Below are 25,725 nucleotides of genomic sequence, written 5' to 3' on the forward strand. Positions count from 1 at the left end.
ACTACTACTACTACTACTACTACTACTACTACTACTACTACTACTACCATACCACACACACAGATTAGATGGAAGATATGGCATAGGTAAGCAGAAATACTAGATAATTGGTAAATTATATAACTTTTGGAATACTTTTGAGTATTTACACTTGAATGTTTATTATATATTATATTTTGGAATAGAATAGTTTGAATCAAAAGATGAAATTATAGTGAGAAGAACTGACTTAGGACAAGTTGGATAACTTCCCAAATTTCCAATCTTGCTCTACTCATTCAATTCCTCCCTCTTCCCAGTCTGCTGAAAATGGAAGGCAGTGTTATTCAACCAGCCACAGATCCAAGAATTAAATTACATTTGGAAGATATATCTAGTATATAGCTTTCTAAATTAAGTTTGTAGACAATGTCCACAGTTTCTGAAAGATTATTGACAAAGGGATTGGGATCTTTATAGTTTGGATGTCAGTTTCAAAGTAATTTCATTAAAGTATTTATACTACAAATATAATTAAGCAGTTGAGTATAAATTAACCTAAGAATTTTGTTATCATGGGCACTTTACTACAACTATTCAGTGCCTCCTATACTTAGTGACCTATGTTGCTTATATCCTGCCTAGACCTGCTTTCTCCAGACATGGAACCTCAAACAGCTAATCAATAATTAACATAATTACATTTTCCATTTTCATCCAAAGATTGCCTCTATTATGAAACAAAAAAGTATAAGAATAATAAAAGGGCAGGATATTTCTGTAGATATGTTTCTAAATGTTTTATGGCTTATTGATTTTGATTACTTTTTTGTGTGTGTATGTGTGAGGCAATTGGGGTTAAGTGACTTTCCCAGAGTCACACAGCTAGTGAGTGTTATGTGTCTGAGGCCAGATTTGAACTCAAGGCCTCCTGACTCCAGGGCTGGTGTTCTATCCACTGGGCCACCTAGCTGCCCCCATTACTTCTTTTTAAAACACCAATTTCATGATAATAATTTACACTTATAAGGGGCTTTAAGATTTGCAAGGCATTTCAACATACTCAATTAAACTTCACTTTGACTTTGATTGGATGATTCTGCGAAGTCCTTCTCTTTAATAAAACAAACAAACAAACAAACAAAAAACCATTGTTTCAGGGATAGCACCATGCTTCCAGTCACCTTGGTTCTCAACCTTGAAATCATCCTTAATCCATCAATGACTATGGCTAGCTCCATAGTCATTAATGGAAATATTTCAACAATGTCTGTTGACTTTGCAGTTGTTTTTTTCCTGTTTTGTGCTCTGTAAGAGTAGTTTTTATCAGGAGAAAATGATACTGAGTCATGGAAAAGAAAATATGAAAAATCAGGTCTCCATAGTTGTATGCTTTATTTGAAATTTTTCAAGGTGAGATAAGTAGTCTCTTCCTGCTTGTTTACAAACTAAAATAGGAACAAATGAATATTACTATATGAACTATTCACAACTGTGTATAAGTAGCAAAATGTCAGATGTTAAATTTTTTTATATCTTTGTGTCAGATAGCAAATGACTTTATTCTTTTTACTTTTATGATTGCTTTTTTCCCAGTTACATTGGGAATTACATTGAGAAGGCAAGCAATTTGATATAAGTTGCAAATGGGCAGTCATGGAAAATGTATTCCCATAGTAGTCATGTCATGAAAGAAAACACAGACCAAAAAATAAATAAATTTAAAAAATACCCTGGGGCAGCTAGAATAGAGCACAGTCCCTGGAGTCAGCAGAACCTGAGTAACAAATCCGGCCTCAGACACTTGATACTAGCTGTGTGACTGTAAGCAAATCACTTAACCCCAATTGCCTCACCAAAAAAAATACCCCAAGAAAAATAAAGTTAAGAAAGTGTGCTTTGATCTGCATTAAGACTCCATCAGTTCTTTCTCTGGAGATAGCATTTTTCATCATAAGTCCTTCAGAATTGTCTTGGATCATTGTATTGCTGAGAATAGCAAAGTCATTCACAGCTGATTGTCATACAATGTTGTTGTTACTATGTACAGTTTTCTCCTGGTTCTACTCATTTTACTTTGCATCAGTTCATGTAAGTCTATCCAGGTTTTTCTGAGAACATGTTACTCATCATTTGTTATATGCTACAATAGTATTCCATCACAATCATATATAACTTGTTCAACTATTTCCCAGTTGATAGGCATCCCCTCAATTTCTGATTCTTTGCCAGCACAAAAAGAGGTGCTATAAATATTTTTGTACATATGAACTCTTCCTTTTTGTTTTTTGTTTTTTTTAATCTCTTTATGATAATTGCTAGGTCAAAGGGTATGCATAGTTTTAGAGGCCTTGGGGCTTAATTACAGATTGCTTTCCAAAATGGTTGAATCACTTCATAACTCCACCAGCAGTACATTAGTGTGTCAAGTTTCCCATGTCCCCACCAACATTTGTCACTTTTGTTTTTGGTCGTATTAGCTAATCTGATAGGTATGGGTGATACCTCAGAGTCGTTTTAATTTTCATTTCTCTAGTCAATGGTAATTTAGAGCATTTCCATATGATTATGGATAACTTTGATTACTGTGAAAATTGCCTGTTTGTATTCTTTGACCATTTATCAATTGGGGAATGGCTCTTTTTTTTTTTTTTTTTATAAATTTGACTCAGTTCTCTTTATATTTGAAAAATGAGGCCTTTGTCAGAGAAACTTGCTGTAAAATTTTTTCACAGTTATAATTACTGTGTATTTCCCTTCAGCCTATTCCCCCTCCCCCTTTATCCTACTCTTTTTCTCCTTTCACTCTGTCCATCCTCAAAAATGTTTTACTTCTGACTACTGCCTCCCCCAATCTGCCCTTTCTTCTATCAGTCTCCCCCTTCTGTCACTTCTTTTTGCCCCTACTTTCCTATAGGGTAAGAGATAGATTTTTATCCCCAAGTGAGCTAATTCTGTCGAGAGTAAAATTCACAAGTTTCATTCCTTGTCCCCCATCTTTCCCTCAATTATAAATGTTCTTTTTGCCTTTTTTGTGTGAGATTATTTACTCTATTCTACTTCTTCTTTTCCTCCTCTCCCAATGCATTCCTTTTCTTACTCCTTAATTTTATTTTTTAGATACTCATCTCATTATATTCAACTCTCACCTAATACTCTATGTTTGTATGTACCCCTTCTAACTGCCCTAATAATAAAGTTCTTAGGAGTTACAAATATCATCTTCCCATGTAGAAATGTAAACAGTTAACCTTATTGACTCTCTTATGATTTCTCTTTCCAGTTTACCTTTTTATGCTTCTCATAAGTCTTGTATTTGAAAGTCAGATTTTCTCTTCAGCTCTGGTCTTTTCATCAGGAAAGATTAAAAGTCCCCTATTTAATTAAATATCTTGAGGTGAAAATATAGTGAAACTATCAGGCAAATGCTTTAAGAATGTTCCTTTAGGACAGGTAGGTGGCACAGTGGATAGAGCACCAGCTCTGGAGTCAGGAGGACCTGAGTTCACATCTGGTCTCAGACCAGACACTTGACACTTAATAGCTGTGTGACCCTGGGCAAGTCTCTTAACCCCAATTGCCTCACTAAAAAAAATATCGCTTTGGCAACTGTATAGGGAATTGATTTGAAGAAGGGAGAGACTTGAGGTAGAGAGTCCTATTAGGAAGCTGTGGTGATAGTTCGGGTGGTAATAGTCTAGATTAAGGTTGGATCTATCAGTATGTAAAGAAAAGGTATTGAATGTGAAAAATAACTGATATTTATCAGCTAATTGGAGATGAGTGTTAAAGTATCATCAAGAGTTGAGGATGATTCCAAGGTTGCTAATCTGAGTGACTAGAAGGATTGTAGTGAGTTCCCTTGAATAGAGATAGGAAAGTTTTATAGCACAGTAGGTTTATGGGGGAAGATAATGAGTTCTGTTTTACATGTGTTGAGTTTGAGATATCTGTGGGACATCCAGTTGATATAGTATTAGAACTGAGGAGCAAAAGTAAAGCTGAATGTGTAGATCTGTGATTTAACTGTGCTATGATGATAATTTATCCAGGAGTTGATGAGATAACCCTGAGAGAAATGGAGAATCCAGCAAATAGCCTTTGGTGACAAGCAAGGTTAGGAAGTATGACATGGATGATGACCCAGCAAAAGAACCCAAGAAAGAGGGGTTTGTCAAGTTGCAAATGAAAACAATGCCACAAAATCCCAGGAAGAAGACAGTATCTGGAAGTAGAGGGTGGTTGACAGTGCCAAATGCTCTCCATTAAAATGGTATTTTATTTAATTGCCAATAATTTCCTTCTATATCACTCAAACTTTCTTCTCTATTATGTATGTCTCTTGACTATTCTGCCCCAGTCCCCACACTCTATTAATTGGCTTCAGCAACATATAGTCTTTTGAGTCTTACTGATCTACACTGTACTTTGTTTCATGACTATGAACTTTTTATACGTAGACTGTGTAAAGGGTTGAAACAGAAATGAAGACACCAAGTAGAAGGCATTAATTCAACAAATTTTTTATCGACTTTCTCCTAATTGCAAATCACTATGAAGGTAAATTAAAAAATAATCCCTTAAAATCAAGGACCTCACAGAATAGTTGAGAGAAGGCGTATACATTTATAGTGATTATTAAAAGCAGAATGTGAATGAGTAATTGTAGAGTTACAAAATCACTATGAGATTTAAAAGGAGAGAGAGATTATTTTCAGCTTAAGGCGGAGGTAGTAATGAGGGAAGACTTCTTGGAAGAGATGATATTTAAACTGGGCCTTGAAGGATGGTTTAGCATTAGATACTTATTAGTATGAGAATGCAAATAGATTTGGCTAATGCTGAATGTATAGATTGAGATCAGATCAAGTAGATTATTTGGGTAGGGTAAGGAAAGTTTGTATGAAGCCTTAAAACCCATTGTCAACATTGGTATTGGCATACCAACAGAGAACTACCAAAGAGGATTCCAAAGAGGAAATAAGGCTGATGTAATTGAATCACTGTGTTTGGCTGCCATTATTTATTGGGGGCAGAAAGCACTAGAAAAAAGAGCTGGAGTCAGGAGACATCTTGAATTAGGAGAGGCCCAAGTTAGAGTCCTCATCTCTACACTTATTAGTTGGGTGAACATACACAAGTTATTTAACATTTTTAAACTCCTATTTCCTCATCTGCAAAATCTGAATAATAATATTACTTAATGGCTGACATTTACATAGACTCTAAGTTTTGCAGAATACCTTGCATACATTATTTAGGATCATCAGATCATTGGTCTAGAGCTGGGACAGACTTTTGAGGCCATCCAGTCTATCCCTGTCATGTTACAGGTGAAGAAGCTGAGGTATAGACAGTTAGGGAGTAAATATCTGAAGTGAGTTTTGAACCCAGTTCTTCTGACTCCAGAGAGTGTTCTTTCCATTCTACCATGCTACCTGATTTGGTCCTCATAACAGCCTTCTAACATAACCCTATCTCCACTTCACAGATGAGAAAACTGTGATTGAAAGGTATTAAATGACTTGTCAGGAGTAACACAGCTCATACGGGTTTCAAGCCTAGGTCTTCCTGATTCCATGTGCAGCATTGTAGCCACCACCCCAGCTTATTTCATGGGCTTGTTGTGAGGAGCAAATCAGATCATGTTTGACAAGCGCTTTGTAAGCCTAGGAGCACTAGTAACAAATGTCAGTTATTTGTTATAAATGAAATGAATTGAGGAAGGGAGATACAAGGAATAGTCAGCCCTGGGAGTATGAGTTACCCAGAAGGGACGGGTGGGGAGGGGAGGGAAATATTATGATCAGGGGATGGGAATGAAGAAAATTAAAGGACTTAGTGCTCAGGTAAATATATGAGAGACAAAGGCACAAAAGAATCCAAAATTGTAGATCAGAGGATGTAGAGATGTTGTGTATAGTGAAAATGAAGTTCAGTAAAAGGGAAAATTTAAGTGGGAAGATTTGAAGTTTATTTTTTGCCACATGCAGTTGGGAAGGCAAAAGGTACAGGACTTAGACTTAGTTCTGTATCTAGAAATGGGAATATTACGATCTTCTGAAGAAAAAAGGTAGAAAAGGGAAAATTAAAAAAAAAGATTACTTTGAGTTAAAAAAAATCAAATCAAGAAACTGTTTCACCATCTAATTTCTGCTGCAATATACTTTATGCCAATTAGCATTATAGAACTTGATGGTCAGAATAATGGACTTTTTTTCTCCTTTGGTAAAATAACAATTGAAAAAAATCCATGGTTCTTAATGTATTCTCTTAAGAAAAAGATACAATTACTGTGGAATGTTTCATGAAATGATTTGAAAATGTGATATCCCATTGACACTTTAAGCAAGGAACAGTCGAAAGCAGCATAACTTTACTAGGATTTATCTTGAAGATGTAATTAACAAAGAGGTTTAGACTAATTAGGTGAAGGAACATTGATCTTTAGAGAAATATAGCTTAGTTTAACACATTGAGTCACTCTGGAATCCTAATTAAATTACACATTAAGTGAATTTCTAGTTGAATACTGATAAAATGGTTTTAAAACAAAGAGCCAGTAGATGTGCAGACTGGAAGTCATTATTTTTAATGACTAATATACCTTTGGTATATATTAGTTCTGTGCAAAAGGTGCTTTTTATAAATAATCTACTTGTTAGTGCTTTTCCATTCTGTTATAAAAGTTTTTTGTGGTACTATTCTTTTCTTCCATAACATATGTTGTCATTTCAGATTTGGAGTTTGTTTTTACTTAATTTTTTAAATGTAGTGCTTTTCATGATTTCAGTGATCATGACCATGAGGATTATTAGTTTATACACCTAACCAATTAAGCCTATTTAAAAAATTTAAAAAAAAACCTCATTTAAGAAATCCTTTCCTGATCTTTACAACAATTGCAAAAACTTTTCAGTAGTTTACTTTGAAAGCAATTTTTTATGAGTGGTGCTTCTGAGTAAGAAATTTTTAAACCTCCCACCATTAACTTTACTTGTGACATTTGGTTATTCCCTTGACTTATCAGTTGTTTTAGGATTACTTTTAAGTTAATGATTTCCAGACTTTGTGTCTCAACTTCTTTATTGTAATTTTATAACAACACTCAAAGAAACCTTAAACATAGAATAAAATAACCTGACCCACAGAGTTTCTGATTGATAATAACATTTACATTTCATTTTGTGCCAGCAGTGGGGCATAATGGATACAAAGTGGGCATCAGAGCCAGGAAGGCTTGAGTGCTGGTCCTCCCTCTGACATACTTGGCTGTGGGACCCGGAAAGTCACTAAAACTCTCAATAGGCTATGCAGCTCTCTAAGACTATAATTTGTAGAGAAGATGTCAGCCTGAATTAGGATAGGAAATTTTCTCATTCTAGAGTTCCCTGTCCTTATGAAATCACAGGGCCAGCCATTACAGGGCCAGCCAATAGATAGCCTCAATTAATAACTTATAAAACTATTATTGTAATATAAGTAATATGTTTTATATAATTTTTTGTGACTTGTTTTATGTAAATTTTTCAAACAGTGACATTGTTAATGATACTACCCATGATTCTTTTTTAACCATTAATCAAGATTGACATTTTATCATTATAGCAGAAAACCTATCTCACGAGAGTAATATTTATAAAATTTATATTATGGTTTTGATAAACTAGCGAACTCTTTATTTCTCTGTAGCTAAAACACTGTAAGAACTTTGGGTTTAGATTCTTGTTCTGATATACTATACCGAAACTAGTCAATCAGCTGTTCTAATTTAGATAGAAGAAAACCAAATCACTATTTGTCTCTTGAAAATAGAGTTCTTATCCTTTCATATTTAGGAATATCTTAGTCCATAAAATATATATTTTTGGTAAACAAATCAAGTAGTTGACAAACCCATCATTTCTTTTATTTAATTTGCAGAACAAATATTTGTTTTAAATTGGGAAACATGTAAAATATTGTTTTATAAATTTATTATCCATAGCTCTATTGTTTATGAATAATCATTTTATTTTTATGAATCAGAATACATTTGAAGATCTTGTAATGATGTATCTAGAGTATTTAATTTTTCAAAAATATACACCAATTTTGCAAGTATTAGAAGGAGGAATTTTTGTTGTATAAAGAGTTTACTTCATATTTATTATTCTTATCACTAAGAAATATGGTAATTTCTTATTTTATCCCAAATGCCCTTTGTAAGTATTTGACATAACAAATTCAGTGTTTTTTTGCAGGAATATAGAGGTGTTCTTTGTTCTGTCTCCGTATCAGCACTCACTTTTGCAAAGAATCTTCCTTTCAGTTAGCTGTTTTAAGCGAGTTTAGCTGCTTTCCTAATATAACAACTTGAAAAACTATAGTAGTTCCTTCTCACTTATATTTCTCAATACAAATATTATATGTGAATTGTAGGCAACTAGATGACACAGTAGAGAGAGCACTGTGCTGAGTTAGGAGACCTGACTGGGCCTAAGATGCATACTAGCTGTGTGACCCTGGGCAAGTCACTTAGTCCTGTTTGCTTCAGTTTCTTCATCTGTAAAATGAGCTGGTATAAGATGTGCCAAGATTAGTTTCATCCATATCTGTAGCTGCAGGTGACACCACTATATATCCTAATGAATAAAACTTAGAAATTGTTCAAGCAACTTTCTGCTATGCAAGAGACACTTTGGTTATCTGAGATTTTTTTTTGTTTTGCTTATTAAAAACATAAAATTTTCTCTGCAAAACGTGGACTCGTGCTAATATTTTCTACACATACATTTCAAGGAATCATTTCAGTTTATTAGTTTCCATAGTATTTACAGGTAGTGTTCATGCACACACACACACAACCACACACACACACACACACACACACACACACACTTTTCCTCTCTATCACAGTATCTGTGGATCCCAGTGATCAACATGGTATATCATATTTTCTTGATTTAGACTCTTTGACTTTTTGTTTATGTATTTCCTCTACTTTAACTATCCCTTTTGGCTTCTCTTGTACTAATTTAAGCTGCTGCAATGGATTTTTTCTTTAAATAGGTAAAATATTATCTGCTAAAAATTAGAGACAATAACACATTTACTACAATTAAATTTAAATTAAATTGATGAAAACTACAAATTATTTTAACAATATTTGAATTATTTCAATTTTTATTTCAATTTTTAAAAAAATTATAGCTTTTTGGCAGCCAGTCTATAACATTATGTTAACTAAAATGAATGATGTTGAGAACTATAACAGATAATATAGTATTTCTAACTTCCACACCAATATTATTTAACTTCAAGTTTATATACTTTCTGTAAAATGAGCCTAGTTCAATTTATTATGATCATGTCAAATTACATCCACTTTGAAATATGATGAGGCTGACTCAGATTTTACTTCATTTGTTCATAGTGCATCACGTAATTCTGAGTTGCATTTTCTATCCATTATCATGAATCTATCATGTTTGTCTCCCTTTTGTTTTCTTTAATTTGAACATTTTCATTGGAAAAAATGGGTATATTCACACAGGCTTTTAACTAGGTAATTTCTTATAAGCTTGGCTATTATTCCATGTCCCTCTTCCTAAATAGTTTTATTCTTTCCCCCAAGGGTGGCATGTCCCACAGTATGGAAAGCTCTAGTAGTGTGAATATGGATTTGCATTATTATCCTTATGATCAGATAGGGTAGAACTACTGCTCAGAGCTGATGGGAAGATGGCAGTAGACAATGGAGAGAAGGAATGACTCATTTCCTATTTTGCTTACTTTCTTGACTGTGAACCTTTGGGCTAGAAAGTGTAAATAAAAAAAAAAACAAACCTAAGATTGGTGAGATGGATTATAAATTGGGTGATAAAAGCCCTCAATGAGTTCATGTCACCAGGCCCATGTGAATTGTAGAGATTTACAAAGGAACTGCCAAATGTATTTATTGACCCACCTTCACCGCTTGTTGAAAAATCTTGAAAATGAGAGATTCTATAGGTCTAGAAAAGGGCAAATACCTTATTTTAAAAAAAGACAGAGAAGAGCAGAGTCTTCAATTTATGAGCTAGTGAGCTTGATTTCAATTCCTGGGTAAATTCCAGAGTATATTATTAAAGGGATTCTTGCTGAATATAGAAAGAAAAGCAATGATCAATAAGAACTGGAATTTCTTTATTAAGAACAGATCTTTCCGGATGAATTATTTTTTTTTATCATTTTTATAATTTGCTATTTTGACAGGATTACCATGTTAGTAAATGTGGGGAATGCTATAGACATAATATTCCTGTTTTTTAATAATATATAACAAAGTGTCTCATGTTCTTCTGGGTATGATGGAGAGGTGAACTATAAGCTAAGATGACAAAATTAGAAGGATCTGAAGCTTAACGACTGGACCTGATGAATAATAATAATAATGATAGAAGGGAATAAGCATTTATATAGTACCTTCTTTGTGATAGCCACTATACTAAACATTCTACAAATATTATCTCATTTGATCCTCACAATAACCCTGGAAGGTCGACACTATTATTTTATGGATGAGGAAACTGAGGCAAATGGAGGTTAATTGGCTTGCCCAGGGTCACACAGCTAGCAAGTGTCTGAGGCCATATTTGAATTCATATCTTCTTGACTCCAGGTCCAGTACTCAATTCACTGCACTGCCTTGCTGCCTAATACTCAGTAATAGGTAAATGTTAGTTTGGAGGGAGGTATCTAGTGGACTACCCCAGAGATCAATTTTGAACACTGTGCCATTCAACATTTTTATCAATGATTCAGATGAAAACCCAGATGTATACTTATTAAATTTGCAGATGACATGAAGCTGGGAGGAATAGTTAGTGCATGGCATGATATTATCTAAAAACATTTCATAAGGATAGACTGATGTGCTGAAACCAGTAAGTTGAAATTTTATAGGGATAATAAATATAGATAAGTGTATAGTTCTATACTTCTGTGTCATGTACATAATAGTTGAGATGTGGTTAGATAACAGTTCACAAAGAAAGGAATCTGGAGGTTTTTTTCTATATTTAAAACCCAAATTTCAAGGATTTCAGAATTCTAAATACTTTGTTATTGTTCATACCACCATTTCAAAGGAAGTGTAAAGTTCTATATTAAAAATTTAATTATTTTAAGACCATTTTTGTTCATTTGGTTAGTTGTTCATATTACTGTTATTTTCTACCACATATTTTGTATATTACTTTAAGGTTTTGTTTGTTCTCTTTGAGTCTATAAAGAAAGTAATTGCTGACGTTTAAAGAATGGAAATATTCTTTATTCAGATAACAAATTTTTCTAAATTATTTTTATCTATCTTGAAGATCCCTATATTGAATATTCTTCTGATAGTAATGTACTACTTTCAGGAGAAATATTGCTAACAAAAGCTAGCAAAAAAAAACTTTTCAAGCAGTATTTGCTTTGTCCTTGACTTTACCTTTCTTAAGGAACTTTGCCAAAGGAAAAGCTAATATTTCTTTTACTGAATCTTAGGACCTGCAATGCAGATTTGCCTCTGCAGAATAAAGTGGTAATAATGGTGATCAAACTGAAGCAACTGAGTATTGACTGAAAGCCCTTAAATGTAACAAAATTAGTTCATGCTGAATTATTATTTTACATAGTACATAATTTTACATCACCATATTAATTATGCCATTGTCGTTCCATTCTTAATTTAGCAAACAGACTGAGGAATAGGAGATAAATGTATTTTGTGACAAACAACCTCAATCTGATAGGCAATTGGATCAGCATAAAGAGTTATGATTTCTGGATTTATCCACTGAACTTGAATATGTTAATAAATTTTCTTGCTTGATCATAAGATGCACTGCAGTAGATTTATTTTTCCCATTAAAAATAAGAGCTTCATAGCTTTTGAAAATAAAATTTTGGTCAATTTTATCCAGTACAATCAGGCCTAACTTGATTTAAACAGTTATGCTTTATTCACTTCTTGTTTAAATAATAAGCACCTTTTAATCAAGTTTCTGTTCCCAGCATTCTGTTGAAATTTTACTCTAGATTGGTGTCAGTGAACCACCCAATTTTCTCAAACTCTCACTTTACTGTTTTGTAGTATTTAACAACATAGACTATCCATTTTTTTTCCTTCTTGTCCTTGTGTAGTAGCCTAGCTTTCCTTCTCTTTTTTCTGATATTCTTTCTTCTTTTCATTCTTCTGCCGCTTCCCATCCTCTAATGGTGAATATACCTTGACTTGATCTTCAACCCTCTTTTTCTCCAAGCTGTCCTCCTCGAGCACCTCTGTTCAAACTTTTGTCTATGAACTCCATGCAAATGACTTTTAAATCTCTATTTTTTATCTGCCTTGATCTCACTCCTAAGCCCTTCTCTAATAAATCCAGCTGTATACTTATTAATCATTTGTATCTAGATAGAAATCTGGACAAAGTCCTAAGAATTTGCCTTTTGCATTATTGAGAAGATTGAGACCACATAAAATGCACACCTCAATTCTCTTCCTCTGTTTTAAAACTCTCTAAATCTATTTCCTCTTACAAGTTTTAGAGAAAGACATGACTCTTCTCCTTGACCAGACCAGCACTTCTGTCTTCCCTCTGTCTTCCATAACCTCAATCTATCTTTTCTTTCAATTAATTTCTGTTCAGTTAAAAATATTAATTAACACTTATTCTGTAGAGAATGTTGTCTCCAGTGTTTGGGAGGATATAAGGTCTAGATAAGCCAGATCATTATCTTTATGGAACTTAGTATTAAAACACATACATCGATAGCTTATACAAAATAATACATTATAGCACATGTTATGGGCATTTATAACATACCTATGTGAGGAAATGTGAATAGAATATTAAGCAGGTACAAGAGTCTGATGTGGCGTTTAAAAGGTGAATAGAAGTTGAGCAGGAAAAAATTGGAGGGAGAACACTGCATAGAGAATAGTGTGACTAAAGACAGAGATAGTACAAGGCAGATTTAGAGGAACATAAAGAATAATTCAGTTTGGATGAAAATAGGGTAAGTGGTGTGGAGTAGTTTGAGATAAGAATAAAATGCCAAAGGTACTACCTGATTTCAGAAGCTTTGAATGTGAGACAAAGAAGTCTGAACTTTATCCAGTAGGCAGTAAAAAACTCATGAAGACTTTTGAGCAAAAAGAGTGATATGATCAGACTAATGTTTGAGGAGGAATAAGCTGGCATCATTTTGAAAGGCATGATAAAGTCAGGAGTAGAATTGGGGCAACCTTTTGGGATGCTATTCTAGTTTTTCCAGGTAGGTAGTAGTTAGAGCTTCTAATACAGTTGTGGCGATGGAAATATAGAGTGATGGGAGAGAATCAAGAGGACATGTTAAATAATTAGAAATGAGAGGTAAGGGAGAAGGAAGAGTCCAAGATCAATTAATCAGTCAACGTGCATGTACCCTTGTAGGCAGATGTAAAGATAAAAATGAAATAATTTCTGGATAAGCTCCAGCCTTGGAGTCAGGAGAACCTGACCTCAGACACATGACACTTACTATTGAAATTTCACTTCAAATCTGGCGTCAGACACATGACACTTACACTGTGACCTGGGCAATTCACTTAACCCTGATTGCCTCACCAAAAAGGCCAAAAAAACCCCCCCAGAACAATGAAATAATCTCTTCCCTCAAGGAGCTTACTTACATTCTATAGCGATCACAACAAGAACAAAGAATAGTTTTAGGAGGGTAAGACATGGGGAAGGATATAATTCTAAGAGGTTATTATCAGAGAGAGTAATCAATTTTTTGTTTATCTTATTTTTGGGAGACATGAACAATGACTTCTTTAATCTGTTCTGACTGCTTGTTCAATTAGTTTCTTTTAAATAGTATTTTATTTTTCCAATTGTATATAAGGACAATTTTTAGCATTCATTTTAATAAAAATTTTAGTTCTGCATTTTTCTCCCTCTCTCTTTAACTCTTCCCTCTTCCTAAAACAGTAAATACTTTGATATAGGTTATATATGTGCAATCATGTAAAACATATTTCTATACTAGTCATAGTTGTGAAAGAAGAAACAGACCAAAAGGAAAAAAAATAATGAAAGTTAAAATAGTATGCTTCTATCTTCATTCAAACTCTTATCAGTTCTTTCTCTGGGTGTAGATAACATTTTCCATCATGAGTCCTTTAGAATTGTCTTGGATCATTGCATTGCTGAGAAGAGTGAAGTTATTCGTGGTTGATCATCACACAGTATTGCTGTTACTGTGAACAATGTTCTCCTGATTCTGCTTATTTCACTTTATATTACTTCATACAAGTCTTTCCAGGTTTTTCTGAAATATGCCTGCTCCTCGTTTCTCATTGCACAATATCAATTAGTTTCTTGAAGACTGTGCTCCTGGTCTATGATTAGAATATTTACTACTCAACATAGTAATGAATATTTAGAACCTACTTTGGTGTAATCATATCCCAGTCATATTACTTTTCTTACCTGTAATTCTTTTCCCACTCTTCTCCAATACCCACATCACACCCATTATTCAAATCCTATTTCCATCAAAGAACATCCTAGCCTTTGTTACCCTTTTTCCCTATTGAGTTCATGTAGCATCCATAACCCATAACATATGGTTTAGACCTAATCATGGTACAGATAGTACATTTAAAGACCTACAAAATTTGCTTCCAACCTACCTCAAAGTTAATAGATGTCAACTAATTTTTCTTTAAAACTAAATTGTGGAAAGAGCATTGGATTAATAGTTAAGTAATATAGGTTTTAGTTACCTCATGGAACTTGGTGATTGTGGATAAGTCATCTTAATCTCTCTGAATTTGTTTCTCTGGTTAAAAAAAAGTAAGGCGAGGGAGATAAAAAAAATTATTACTTAGGATTCTTTCACCTCTAAAATTTTGTAAATCTGTATATTGTCTTATATTAGCACTTTTGTTCTTGGTTTATATAACATTGTAAATTCCATGAAGGCATTGATTCTTCTGTGTTCATCTGTAATTCCCCCATAGCTCCTAGCATAGTGCTGAGCACATCTTCAGTACTGAATTTGTTTGTTAATTGACGTATATAGTGATGATTCATAGAGTTCAAAAAATAACAAAGTGATAGAGTATATTTATAACAGATATCATGTGTTTGTTTTTCAACAGAAAATGACTTTTAGTGCTTGCAGAGTATTTCCCTGGTCATTGAATGCTATCATTAGTCATGTCAGCATTTCCCCCACAAATGACAGAGCAGAGCATCATGAATTTGTTGGGGACTTATACAGAAAAAGACAATGTCCTTTTCTCTTGAACTTTAGTGTGATTCTGCTGTGTAATGGGGGCAGTGAACCAAGGTCTGGCTCTCGAGTAGGAGAACCTGTGTGGGAATGTGGGCCTTTGAACAGGCCACATCATTTGTCAAGGCCTCTGTCTAGTTATCTGTAAAATGAAGGGGTTGAACTTCAGGAATTTTTAAGGTCCCCTCAAACTCTAAATTGAATCCCAAGACCTTATTATCCTGTGAAGTGGCTGACTTTCCAATAATATACAGGCCTGTGGTGAATTAAAAGGAAGACAAAGCAAAACTACGTTAGATTCTACTAACTCTGACAGAGGGAATTTCTCCTCAGTAAAGACAGAAACTTATTCTGTGGGAAAAATAGAGCATTAGGAGAATTAAGAGGGGATTAAAAAAATCTATTGTACTTTTGATCGATTAGTATTTTTTCAACTTTTAAGTCAATGAATTGTTATTTTAAAGAATCACATTCTTAGGTATGTATTAATGACATGACGTGTGTTTTTCTTTTAGAATTCAAACCTGATTCACCAGAAAGTATCTCCTCCTAATGAACGACAAGGATCTCCCATTTTATCATTCATTGTTCTTGAACAGTTCAGTGCCATTCGCTTGGTGCAAAGTGTCCATCAGTCACTTGCAGCTCTTAGCAAAGTGATCAGAGGCACAACACTGTTGAGTTCTGAAGTACAAAAATTGGCAAGTGCCTTGTTAAACCAAAAGGTAAGCTCCTTGTAATTATGGAATAGAGATGCCACAGTGTCTGACCTTTTCTGATTTATCTATCATCTTATTAAATGTATAAAAGGAAATGTCATGGTTCATACCAATTCTCTTTCCAAATAATTAAGCCATATAATGAAAATAAAGAGGGAAGGGAACATACATTTATTAAACACCTACGCTGTGCCAGGCATTGTACTAAATGCGTTTATAAATAGTGTTTAATAACAATAGTATTAGCTAACATTAATATAGTTCTTTGAGGTTTGTATGTTATGTAATATTATCTAATTTGATCCCCACAGAAACTATGAGCTAGATGCTATTATTATCCTCATTTTACAGATGAGGAAACTGATAATGAAAGAGGTTAGTGACTTACTTGTACAGCTAGTAAGTGTTTGAGGCAGGATTTGAATTTGTCTTTCTGATGCTAAGTCTGGCACTCTTTCCACTACACCACCTGGCAAGACAGCGTATTAGAGCAGATGAGATTGCATCACTAATTGATATTAGTCTGGCTCTTATGGTGTGATCACAACACCATGTGTGTGGACTGGAGAAAGAGCAACAGTGAGATTAGACCACATTGTGGCAACTAAGGGCAGGTAGGTGGCCTTTCCATGATGTCTTTATTTATGATCCTGTATTGCATGTGTCCCTGGAGAAAGTATGCATTAGATTTTATTTTGAGCAACTATAATATCTACAAGTATACACCACAAGACTTGAATAGTGATTGATGACTATGGCAAGGTCAACAATGTCTGTGTCCTTGCTAACATTTTGTTAACATTTCATTGGATCACAGTGAGTTAATGGAAGTTTTATACTCAGAACACAAATATAACATATCTTTTAATCACAATCTATAAGATGATATTTCCTCTCTCAATCTTGGGAAAATACTTATTGTACACTTTGCCCCTTTTCCCATACATCCTGGGGAAAGGCTCAATTTAGAATAAAGATTTTTAACCATAGGTCTGTGAATATGCTTTAAAAAACAATTTTATAATTCCATTTCAATGTATTTGGTTTCCTTTGCAGTCCTATGTATTTTATTTTATAAATTTAAAAATATTATTCTGACTAGGGTGCATAGACTTCAGTAGATTGCCAGAAAGGTCCATTATACAAAAAGAAGGTAAAGAACTCCTGTTTTAGAGGATCTTTTCATGCTACTTATGTTTTATTTTAATCGGTTTTTATTTTCCTATATTTTTCACGATATCTGTAATAGCAATGGTTATCAAAATGCTGCAAGAAACATACTCTGCATTTTAAAGTCTTCAGTTGTTTCTAAGCACGAGGAAACATGTTGTCAGTCACAAAATCCTGTTAGCACCATGAATTATCCAGTGAGAGAGTTTTATGTATCACTATCTTAAGTAGATCTGCCAAAAAAAAAAAAAGCTTTAGGGGAGAGCCAAAGAGCTATGAAAGATAGATGCAACCATAACATATGAGGAAGGCTAATATATTTTTTATAAAAATCATTATCTCAATGTCAATTAAACTGACACTGAAAATAAAGAGTTCTGAGACTGTTTTACCACAAGAGAAAACTTTATACTTAAAATTAATCAGAAAAAAAATATATTTCCTAGAAGTCTTAGCTTTCCTTTTATTTTTGTGAAATCTAACAAGGGAGCCAGCAGTAAAACTCCTGGTGTCAGATGTTGATACACAAATGCACAATGTATATGTAAAGTTTACATTCAAGGTAAACTACAAAGTCTAACTCAAGGAAGCAAATATGACTCTTTAAGTATTACTAAATCTTGAATAAATCAGACTAATGACCAGAATATGGGTCTGATAGGGAATATTTAACTAACGTTTATATAATGCTTCCTATGTGTGAGACACTATGCTAAGCACTTTATGATTATTATTTCATTTAATCCTTACAACAACCCTGGGATGTAGGTATTATTATTGTACCCATTTTACACACAAGGAAACTGAGGTGAACAGAGGTGAAGTGACTTTCCTAGGGTCTCACAGCTAGTAAGTCAACATCTTACTAAGAAACTAGCTTTTTTTTTTTAGGTTTTTTTAGTTTAGTTTAGTTTTTTTTTTTACTGGTATCTGAGGCCAGCCTTGAACTTAGGTCTTCCTGATTCCAAACCCCAAGCTCTATCTACTTTACCACCAAAAGGATGAAAGTAGAATATTATCATATATAAAGAAGATGTATTAATGTGAGGAAATTGATGTGGAGGGATAACCGTCGTGGGCAGAAAAAGTATGGATGTTGATCATAGCATCGATGTGATCAGATTAAACTGTAGACAAGAGGTTTCAAGCACACAGCCTGTGTGGGCCACATTGAAGCCTACCATATGCCTGTGTGTGACCCAAACCAGATTAAAATATAATTTAAGTAACAAAATAAATAAAAATACAATAGTAAATAGATAATGTTAATATGAGATTTTGAAGTCATTATGGGACCCCACTTTTGTTTAGTGGCCTTTATTTCTGTTTGAGTTTGACATCAGTGCCATAGACCACCTGAATGGAAAGATGAAAAAGGTGAAGATTCTAGGAAATATCACAAATATGATATAATTAATAATGATATTAATAATTAATAATAATGAGAAACTTGAATTATTTGGAAAATTGTTTGGAGTTCTTTCTCTGATAAAATCAGAGGAGCTAATAATTTCTTGGCCTACCTTAATGATAATTTCCAATTCAATAAACATTATTCCAATAAATAAGGAAGTTCAGAGCACCAGCAGAGAGTGATAAGAGTTTTAGCTTTATTGAGTAAAAGGATATGTCAACTGCCCTAGGTAGATGTGACTATAATAAAGATTGCAGAGAGAAAGCAAAGCTGCTCACCATTTGCTTTTTTTCTGCCAAAGATAAGGCAAAGACAAATTCTAATAGGAGTAAATAAACATTTACTAGGTACCTCCTATTTGCTAGGCACTGTGCTAAGTGCTGGCTAAGTCCCTGTCCTCAATGAGCATACAATCTAAAGGGGAAAACAACACCAAAAAAGAGGCAAGAAAGCAGGGGTGGCGGGGAGGACAACAAGGGGTACCCAGCATGGAAGCATCTTGCCCCATTGAGTTGAAACCAGGCAGAGCAGCAGATGCAAAGTGCAATGAGCTGAGTAGTTTCTGCCCTCTATAAATCAAGGCATTGGGAGGAGTTTGGTACTCTACCCTTTGACCTTCCTTTCAGAGGGGAGAGGAAGCTGAGGAGGTAGTGTAATTCAAGGATTGAGTTAGCAGCATGGTGGTGAATTTAGACCTGATGAGCTTATCTTGAAAGGGGCATCTTGTTCTGTGGAACTGAAACTAGTCTGGCCAGCAGATGCAAAGTGGAGAGAAGAATTTCATTCTTCAAAAAGAAATCAGTCATAGAGAGCTGGGAGCAGGATAGTTGTATCACTGCATGCTTTAGTCAGATCACATTTGGAGCATTGTGTTACATTCTAGGCACCACATTTTAGAACTGGAGCATTCAAAGGAAGACATACAGGATGGTGATCATGTGTGAAGGCACTTGAGATGTTTAGGCTAGAGGAGAGAAGATTTAGGGGACACTTAAGAATTGTTTTCGGGGCATATGGAAGACTGGTTACACTTGTTTTGCTTGCTCCCAGAGAGCAGAGTAAGGTGCAGTGGATAGAGGTGCAAAAAGGAAAATTCAGGTTTGTGGTAAAAAGAAGCTTCTTTATCACCAGAACAATCCCAAAATGGATTAGCCTCCATTTTGGGGGTAGCTATTTCTTCCTCGCTGGAAGTCTTCAAGCATATACTGACTGTGTGTGGGTATCTTATATAGAGAGTTCATGCTCAAGTGGCCATCCTTTGAGATTCCTTCAGTTCTGCAATTCTGAGATTGTTTTTCTGCTAAAGTTCAGTCTTCTTAAATGCTCTTGGCAATGCTTAATACTTCCATACATTGTTTAGGAAATACAAGTTTTTTGCCAACCAAAACTAGGTAAAGCTCAAGAGTCAGTTCACAAGTGGAAAAACCTAACCAATATATTCTCCATCTGTGTTATTTTCTAGAACTTTACAAGTTTTACCTTTTAAAAATATTTTTAATGAAAGGCCAGAGTTCAGAATCCTTGGAATTATTCCTCAGTGAAATTCTCTTTTTTTAGTGGAAGCCATACACTTAAATTATTAGAAGACAACTGGCCATCTGTTTTTTCTAAACATTTATATACAAAGTATGACTTTTGTTATACTTTCTAATAATATATGCACTTGAGACATTTTTGTATTCAATTCAACAAACGTTTGTTGAATAGTTACATGTGCAAAACACTGTGTTTGATGTTAGTAGTAATACAGAGATAGCTATGACATAAATCCTGCTCTTAAGAAACTTATTTTCTACTAGAGATCATAGGATCATAGATTTAGAGCTGGAAGAGACCTCAGTCTGGTCCAAAGCCTTCATTTTACAGAGGAGGAAAGTGAGGCCCAGGTAAATTAAATGACTTGCTCAAGGTCACACAAGTGACTTATATTAGAGGTAAAATCTGAACTCAGCTCCTCTGGTTCTAGAGCTAGTGGTTTTTAGCAAAAGGGACGCCCACATGTATTACATATGATATTAATGATGTGAAGGTCATGGCTACATAAATTTGCCTTAATTTTTTTTTATTTTAGTGGATTACAAGCTTAATATGAGTCAGCAGGATAATATGGCAGCCAGAAGAGCCACTAAAGTCTTAGGCTGCACAAGGAGAGGCATAATGTCTAGGACTGGGAAGGGCTTAGTTTCACTCTGCCGTGGTCATATCTATCCTATGTTCTGCTCTGGCCTCCACTTTTTAGGAAGGGTTTATATAAACTTAATGCCTTCCATCAAAGGCTTGTCCACATGTTGGATAGATTGCAGTGCACATACTTGTTCAAGTGTAGGGTAGATTCAGTGGACTCTGAAGTCCTTTAAATTATCTTGTTTAATAATGTTCTTGAGGGTTTTGTTGGTGCTTGATATTTGAAACTCTTCCCTTTCCACATCACAAACTTCACCTGTGATAGAGTTGATGGTCAACATTTGTATAGCAAATATAAAATAGCTCCTATTGGGCTATATGAAGAAGATAGAGATTAACAATCCAATGTTAACATGATTGAGTTCTGGTAGGGGTACCCAGATTTTCTGCAAGATTTGTCAAGGATACTGCTGGCCAGGTTCTTGAGAAAAGTTAGAATACCAATATCTGATCAGATGATGTTATGAGTATAGTGTTAAATTCCAGGCACCACATTTAAGGAAGACTGTTAGTCTCTTAGAGAGTGTCCAGAAGAGCACAACCGGAGTGGTGATCATGCAGTTTGAGGATGGCTTGAGAAGAGAAGACGTAGGAAGGATTTGATGGCAGTTTTCAAATCCTAGAAGGGTTGCCATATGGAAGACATATTAGAGTTGTTTTGCTTAACCCTTGAAGATAGAGTGACATACAGTGGGTGGAAATTGCAATGATAGATTTGGGCTTGGTATGAGAAGGAACTGTTTTACTATTAGGGATAGAAAATATTAACTGAAAGATACCTTATCTATTGTCTAATCTAACCGCCTAATTTTATAGTGAAGGAAACTGAGGCTGAAAGAACTGGGGCTAGGGTTATAGCTTTTGGCTTTTGGATTGGCTCAAGGGTTCTATCCTTGGGATTTTCTTTTTACTTTTTAAGGGCCTTGCTTCAAGTAACATAAATCACAGACCTGCGATTTAATCAGAAGGGCCCTGACTCTAAAATCCAGTATTCTTTCTACTTTACCATGCTGTATGCCTCTTATAAAATACTGGCATCTCAGGTCGTCATCTTTATGCTATGAGTTCTACTTGTATTCCAGAATATGATCATTTGGGATGGGTTCCATTCCTCATATTTGTAAGCAGTTTCTTATATTTGACTTCCCACAGGTACCACATCTGTACTGCTTTCTCAGTGCAGAAAAGGAAACATGAAAGAAATCCTTTGACCACATGGAGGGAAAAGTTCTTTGAAGTGATCTTTGCTGATCATTTTCATTTGAGCTGTACCAATTCATCTTCATACATTTTGAAGTTTAGCATTTTAATATTCATCTTAAATCAAAGCTTTTTTTTTACTCTTCCTAAACTGGACCAGATTGGGTTTACACAAAGCCAGCTTTCTGCCCTGAAAAAACCCTACTTTTTAGGGAATTAATCTAATTACTTTACTAATTCTTCTTTACTAATTGTGCAGATTCCTAGCCCCTTTTATCCTTTCTTGTTAAATTAATATTACTTCAAGTTGTTTTGTAAATCAGGCTTATTCAATAAAAATATTTTAAATGAATTATAAAACTTTCACTCTCTCCCCCACCTTTGTTCTATAGATTTTCATGGGCAAAGAATTCATCACAAAGAGTCCAGCCTACCTATGATGAGCCTCTTCACAATTACCTGTGATAGAGTCTTCCAGAGCTTGCACTGTATAGGAATAGTCTTTGGCTCCACAGAGTTGCCTTCATATCACAAAGAGACATTAGAACAGGACACTGCCTTCTAAACTCCAGTTTTTCATTTTCATCTTTCTGTTGGACCTCCCAAACTGAATTTCTTGCAGACATCTTAAACTCAAGATAACCAAAACCAAATTCATTGTCTTTCCACACAAATCTCCTATGCCAGACTTCTCAATTGCCGTACAGGGTACCAGTATTCTCCTAGTCACCCAGGCTCAAAATCTAGGTGTCAGCCTTGACTCTTCATCTCAGTTCTTCCTCACATCCAGTCTCTACCAAGGCCTGTTTATTCTAACTTGGAAACGTTTCTTGCATTCTCTGCTCAGATACTCATGCCACCATCATGAAAGGTCTTATCACCTCAGGCCTGGCTTGTTTATTGCCTGCCAGTTGTTCCCTGACAAAGATGCGTCTAGTTCATCTTCTACTCAACTGTCAAAGTGAACTTCCTAAATCATAGGCCTGACCATGTGATCCTCCCCCCCGCCCCCAACCCCATTCAGTAAGTCCCAGTGACTGTTACCTCCAGAATCAAATAGAAAATCCTATTTGGAGTTCAAAGCCTTTCATAATCTCCCACCTCTTCTTATCTTTCTACCCTTCTTAGACTTTATATACTACCCCCATGTACTCTTTGATCCAGTGACCCTGGCTTCCTTTCTGTTGCTTGTATAAAACTTTCCATTTCTTGACTCTGGGCATTTTTACTGGTTGTCTCCCATGCCTGGAATTCTGCCTATTGGCTTCCTTAGATTCCTTCAAGTCCCAATTAAAATCCTACCTTATACAGGAAGCATTTCCTGGTCTCCCTTAATTCTAGTGCCTTGCCTCTGTGGATTATTTCCACTTTATTCTATTTATATCTTCTTGTCTATAATTTTTTGTATGTTGTTTCCAACCCCCCCCTCCAGCCATTACACTTTGAGATTCTTGAGAGCACAGACTGTCTTTTACCTTTCCTTATATCCCTAGTGCTTTGCACAGTACCTGGCTCATAGTAGGTACTTAATACATGTTTATTGATGATCAATTTTTAAACAAGTCATTCTCTTTTCTCTGTTTTTTATATATACATGTCCAAATTTCTATATAATAGGATGGATAAATGCTAATTATACTTGTACAATTAAAATCAGAGTCAAAGAATCATGTAACTTTAAAACTGGAAAAACCTTGGGAGATCTTTTCTGCATGAACACTAGGACAAGATTACTACCACATGGCAAGTCTGAATCAATCAACAAGTATTCATCTCTACTAATTTTATCCTTATATTTAATAGTATCAGGCATTATTTTAGACACTTGGCATATGGAAGACTGTTGTATGAACATTCCAGCTTAACAGCTTCAACCTAATCAAACTGTTGTTTCAATGAATTATCAAATTGACATATTTTATTGTATTGTGTAAACACAGCCCACGGCACCATAGCTTTCCATGACTTAATATTTAAATGCATGTATTAAATACATAAATCTCTCTTAAAGAATAACCTAAAAACATAGTTGTTCTTTGAAGTTTTTCACGGCAATAACTTAAGAATTTAATCATATTTTGACAATTCAGATCTTTATTACTATTTTGTTTTGAAAACTTAATGATGTTTCATTTTAAAAAAAATAATAAAAGTTAGTCAGATTTGGAGAATTGCTTGTGATTCACCTATATAGTGTATGATGTTGGTAGTTTATGACTATAAAGTGATGAGACTAATTTATCTTCTGTGGCTTTTAGAATTAATCATATTTATATAAAAGATAGTGACCTAAAAATTATCAAGTTAAATATATTTTGAAGGGAGGAAAAGGTGTGCTGTTTTCAGAACACTCTATTTACATACTAAGGAAAATTTGAAAATAAAAAAGACAGTTCCTGCCCTCATGAATTTATTGCCTTAGAATAATGTGACATAGTAGGTTAAACTAAAGACATTGTAGATTACAGCTGGTCTGTGTCTTTTCATCTTGTGTGATGTTCATATCTTCTATAGAGAATCCTCCTATTGATCTGATGGCCTTCCACTGAGTCTTTTTATGTCTTGTGAATACCATTGTAATACTTAGTCCAATTATTGTCCCTCATTCTGATGATAACTTACCTCATTTTCTGGTTATATGTGTAATTAATGAAGTCTTTTTCTCTCACTTATCCTATTCTGTTTGTGGTGGGTAATATATTGTAACCTACTTACATCTGCAGTGTGTTTTTCTATTGCCCTTTGGGCTACCTATAATTCTTATTTCTCTTAGATCAACGTATTACATGATTTGCAAACATAATTGTAGCATTATGGAGAGAATATAGGTGTTAAAGAGATGGGCTTTTGCTGCAGAGTCAACCAACAAGTATTAAGTACCCACTATATGCCAGACACTGTGCTAGGTTATGGTATAAAAATGGAACATTTTTACATATACATGAATATACAAAGAATGGAATATTTCCTATTCACAAGGAGCTTAACATTCTTTTACAGGAGACAAGAAGCATATACATAAATATATAGTAAAAATACAAAGTGAATAACAAATGTATATAAAACAAAAGGAAGTTTGGACATTAACAGTTGATGGGGTCAGGAAAGGTTTCATGTATAAGATAGTTCTTGAGCTACATTTTAAGGGAAGAAGGGGACTCCCTAAGGTGGTAGTAAGGAGGGAGTCCATTTCATGCATGTAGAAAATCCAGGGCAAAGGTAAGGATATGGGAGGTTGATTTTCTTGTGTGAGAAATGAAGAGAGGGCCTTTTTGGATGAATTTTGCATTATGTGGGAAGGAGAGGAATATCCACTGAAGCTAGAAAGATAGTTGAGAGCCAGGTTGTGTAGGGCTTTAAAAGCTAAACAAAACAGTTTATATTTTATCCCAGAGGAAATAAGAAACCACTAGAGTTGATTGAATTGAGGAGTTACATGGTCAGATTGGTGTTTAAGGAAAATTATTTTGGCAACAGGTGTGTATGATCTCCTGGAGTAGGAAAATACTTGAGGCAAAGAGACAAATCAAGAGAAGACTGCAATAATCTAGGTGAAGAGTGGTGAGGGCCTGAATGGAAAGATGTGGATGTACCGGGGGCGGAGCCAAGATGGCAGAGGGAAAGCAGTGATTTGTATGAGCTCTCCCCTCACACCCCTCCAAATGCCTATAAAAATGGCTCTAAACAAATTCTAAAGCAGCAGAACCCACAAAAAGACAGAGTGAAACACATTTCCAGCCCAAGACAGCCTGGACGGTTGATTGGAAAGGT

General features: G+C 34.7%; 1 protein-coding gene across 3 annotated transcripts in view; it reads left to right on the forward strand.

Moving 5' to 3' along the window:
• DYNC2H1 (dynein cytoplasmic 2 heavy chain 1) overlaps positions 1 to 25,725 on the forward strand; it is a 363,910-nt gene that overhangs the window by 276,282 nt on the left and 61,903 nt on the right. For all 3 annotated transcript variants that reach the window (XM_027849539.1, XM_027849541.1, XM_027849540.1), the window contains exon 84: positions 15,783 to 15,992. In XM_027849539.1, the coding sequence (XP_027705340.1) occupies positions 15,783 to 15,992 (210 nt within the window). The remainder of the gene's footprint in view (positions 1 to 15,782; positions 15,993 to 25,725) is intronic.

The sequence above is a fragment of the Vombatus ursinus genome, unplaced genomic scaffold, assembly GCF_900497805.2.
Source record: "Vombatus ursinus unplaced genomic scaffold, bare-nosed wombat genome assembly UNPS02007612.1, whole genome shotgun sequence".
In the NCBI taxonomy this organism is placed as follows: Eukaryota; Metazoa; Chordata; class Mammalia; order Diprotodontia; family Vombatidae; genus Vombatus; species Vombatus ursinus.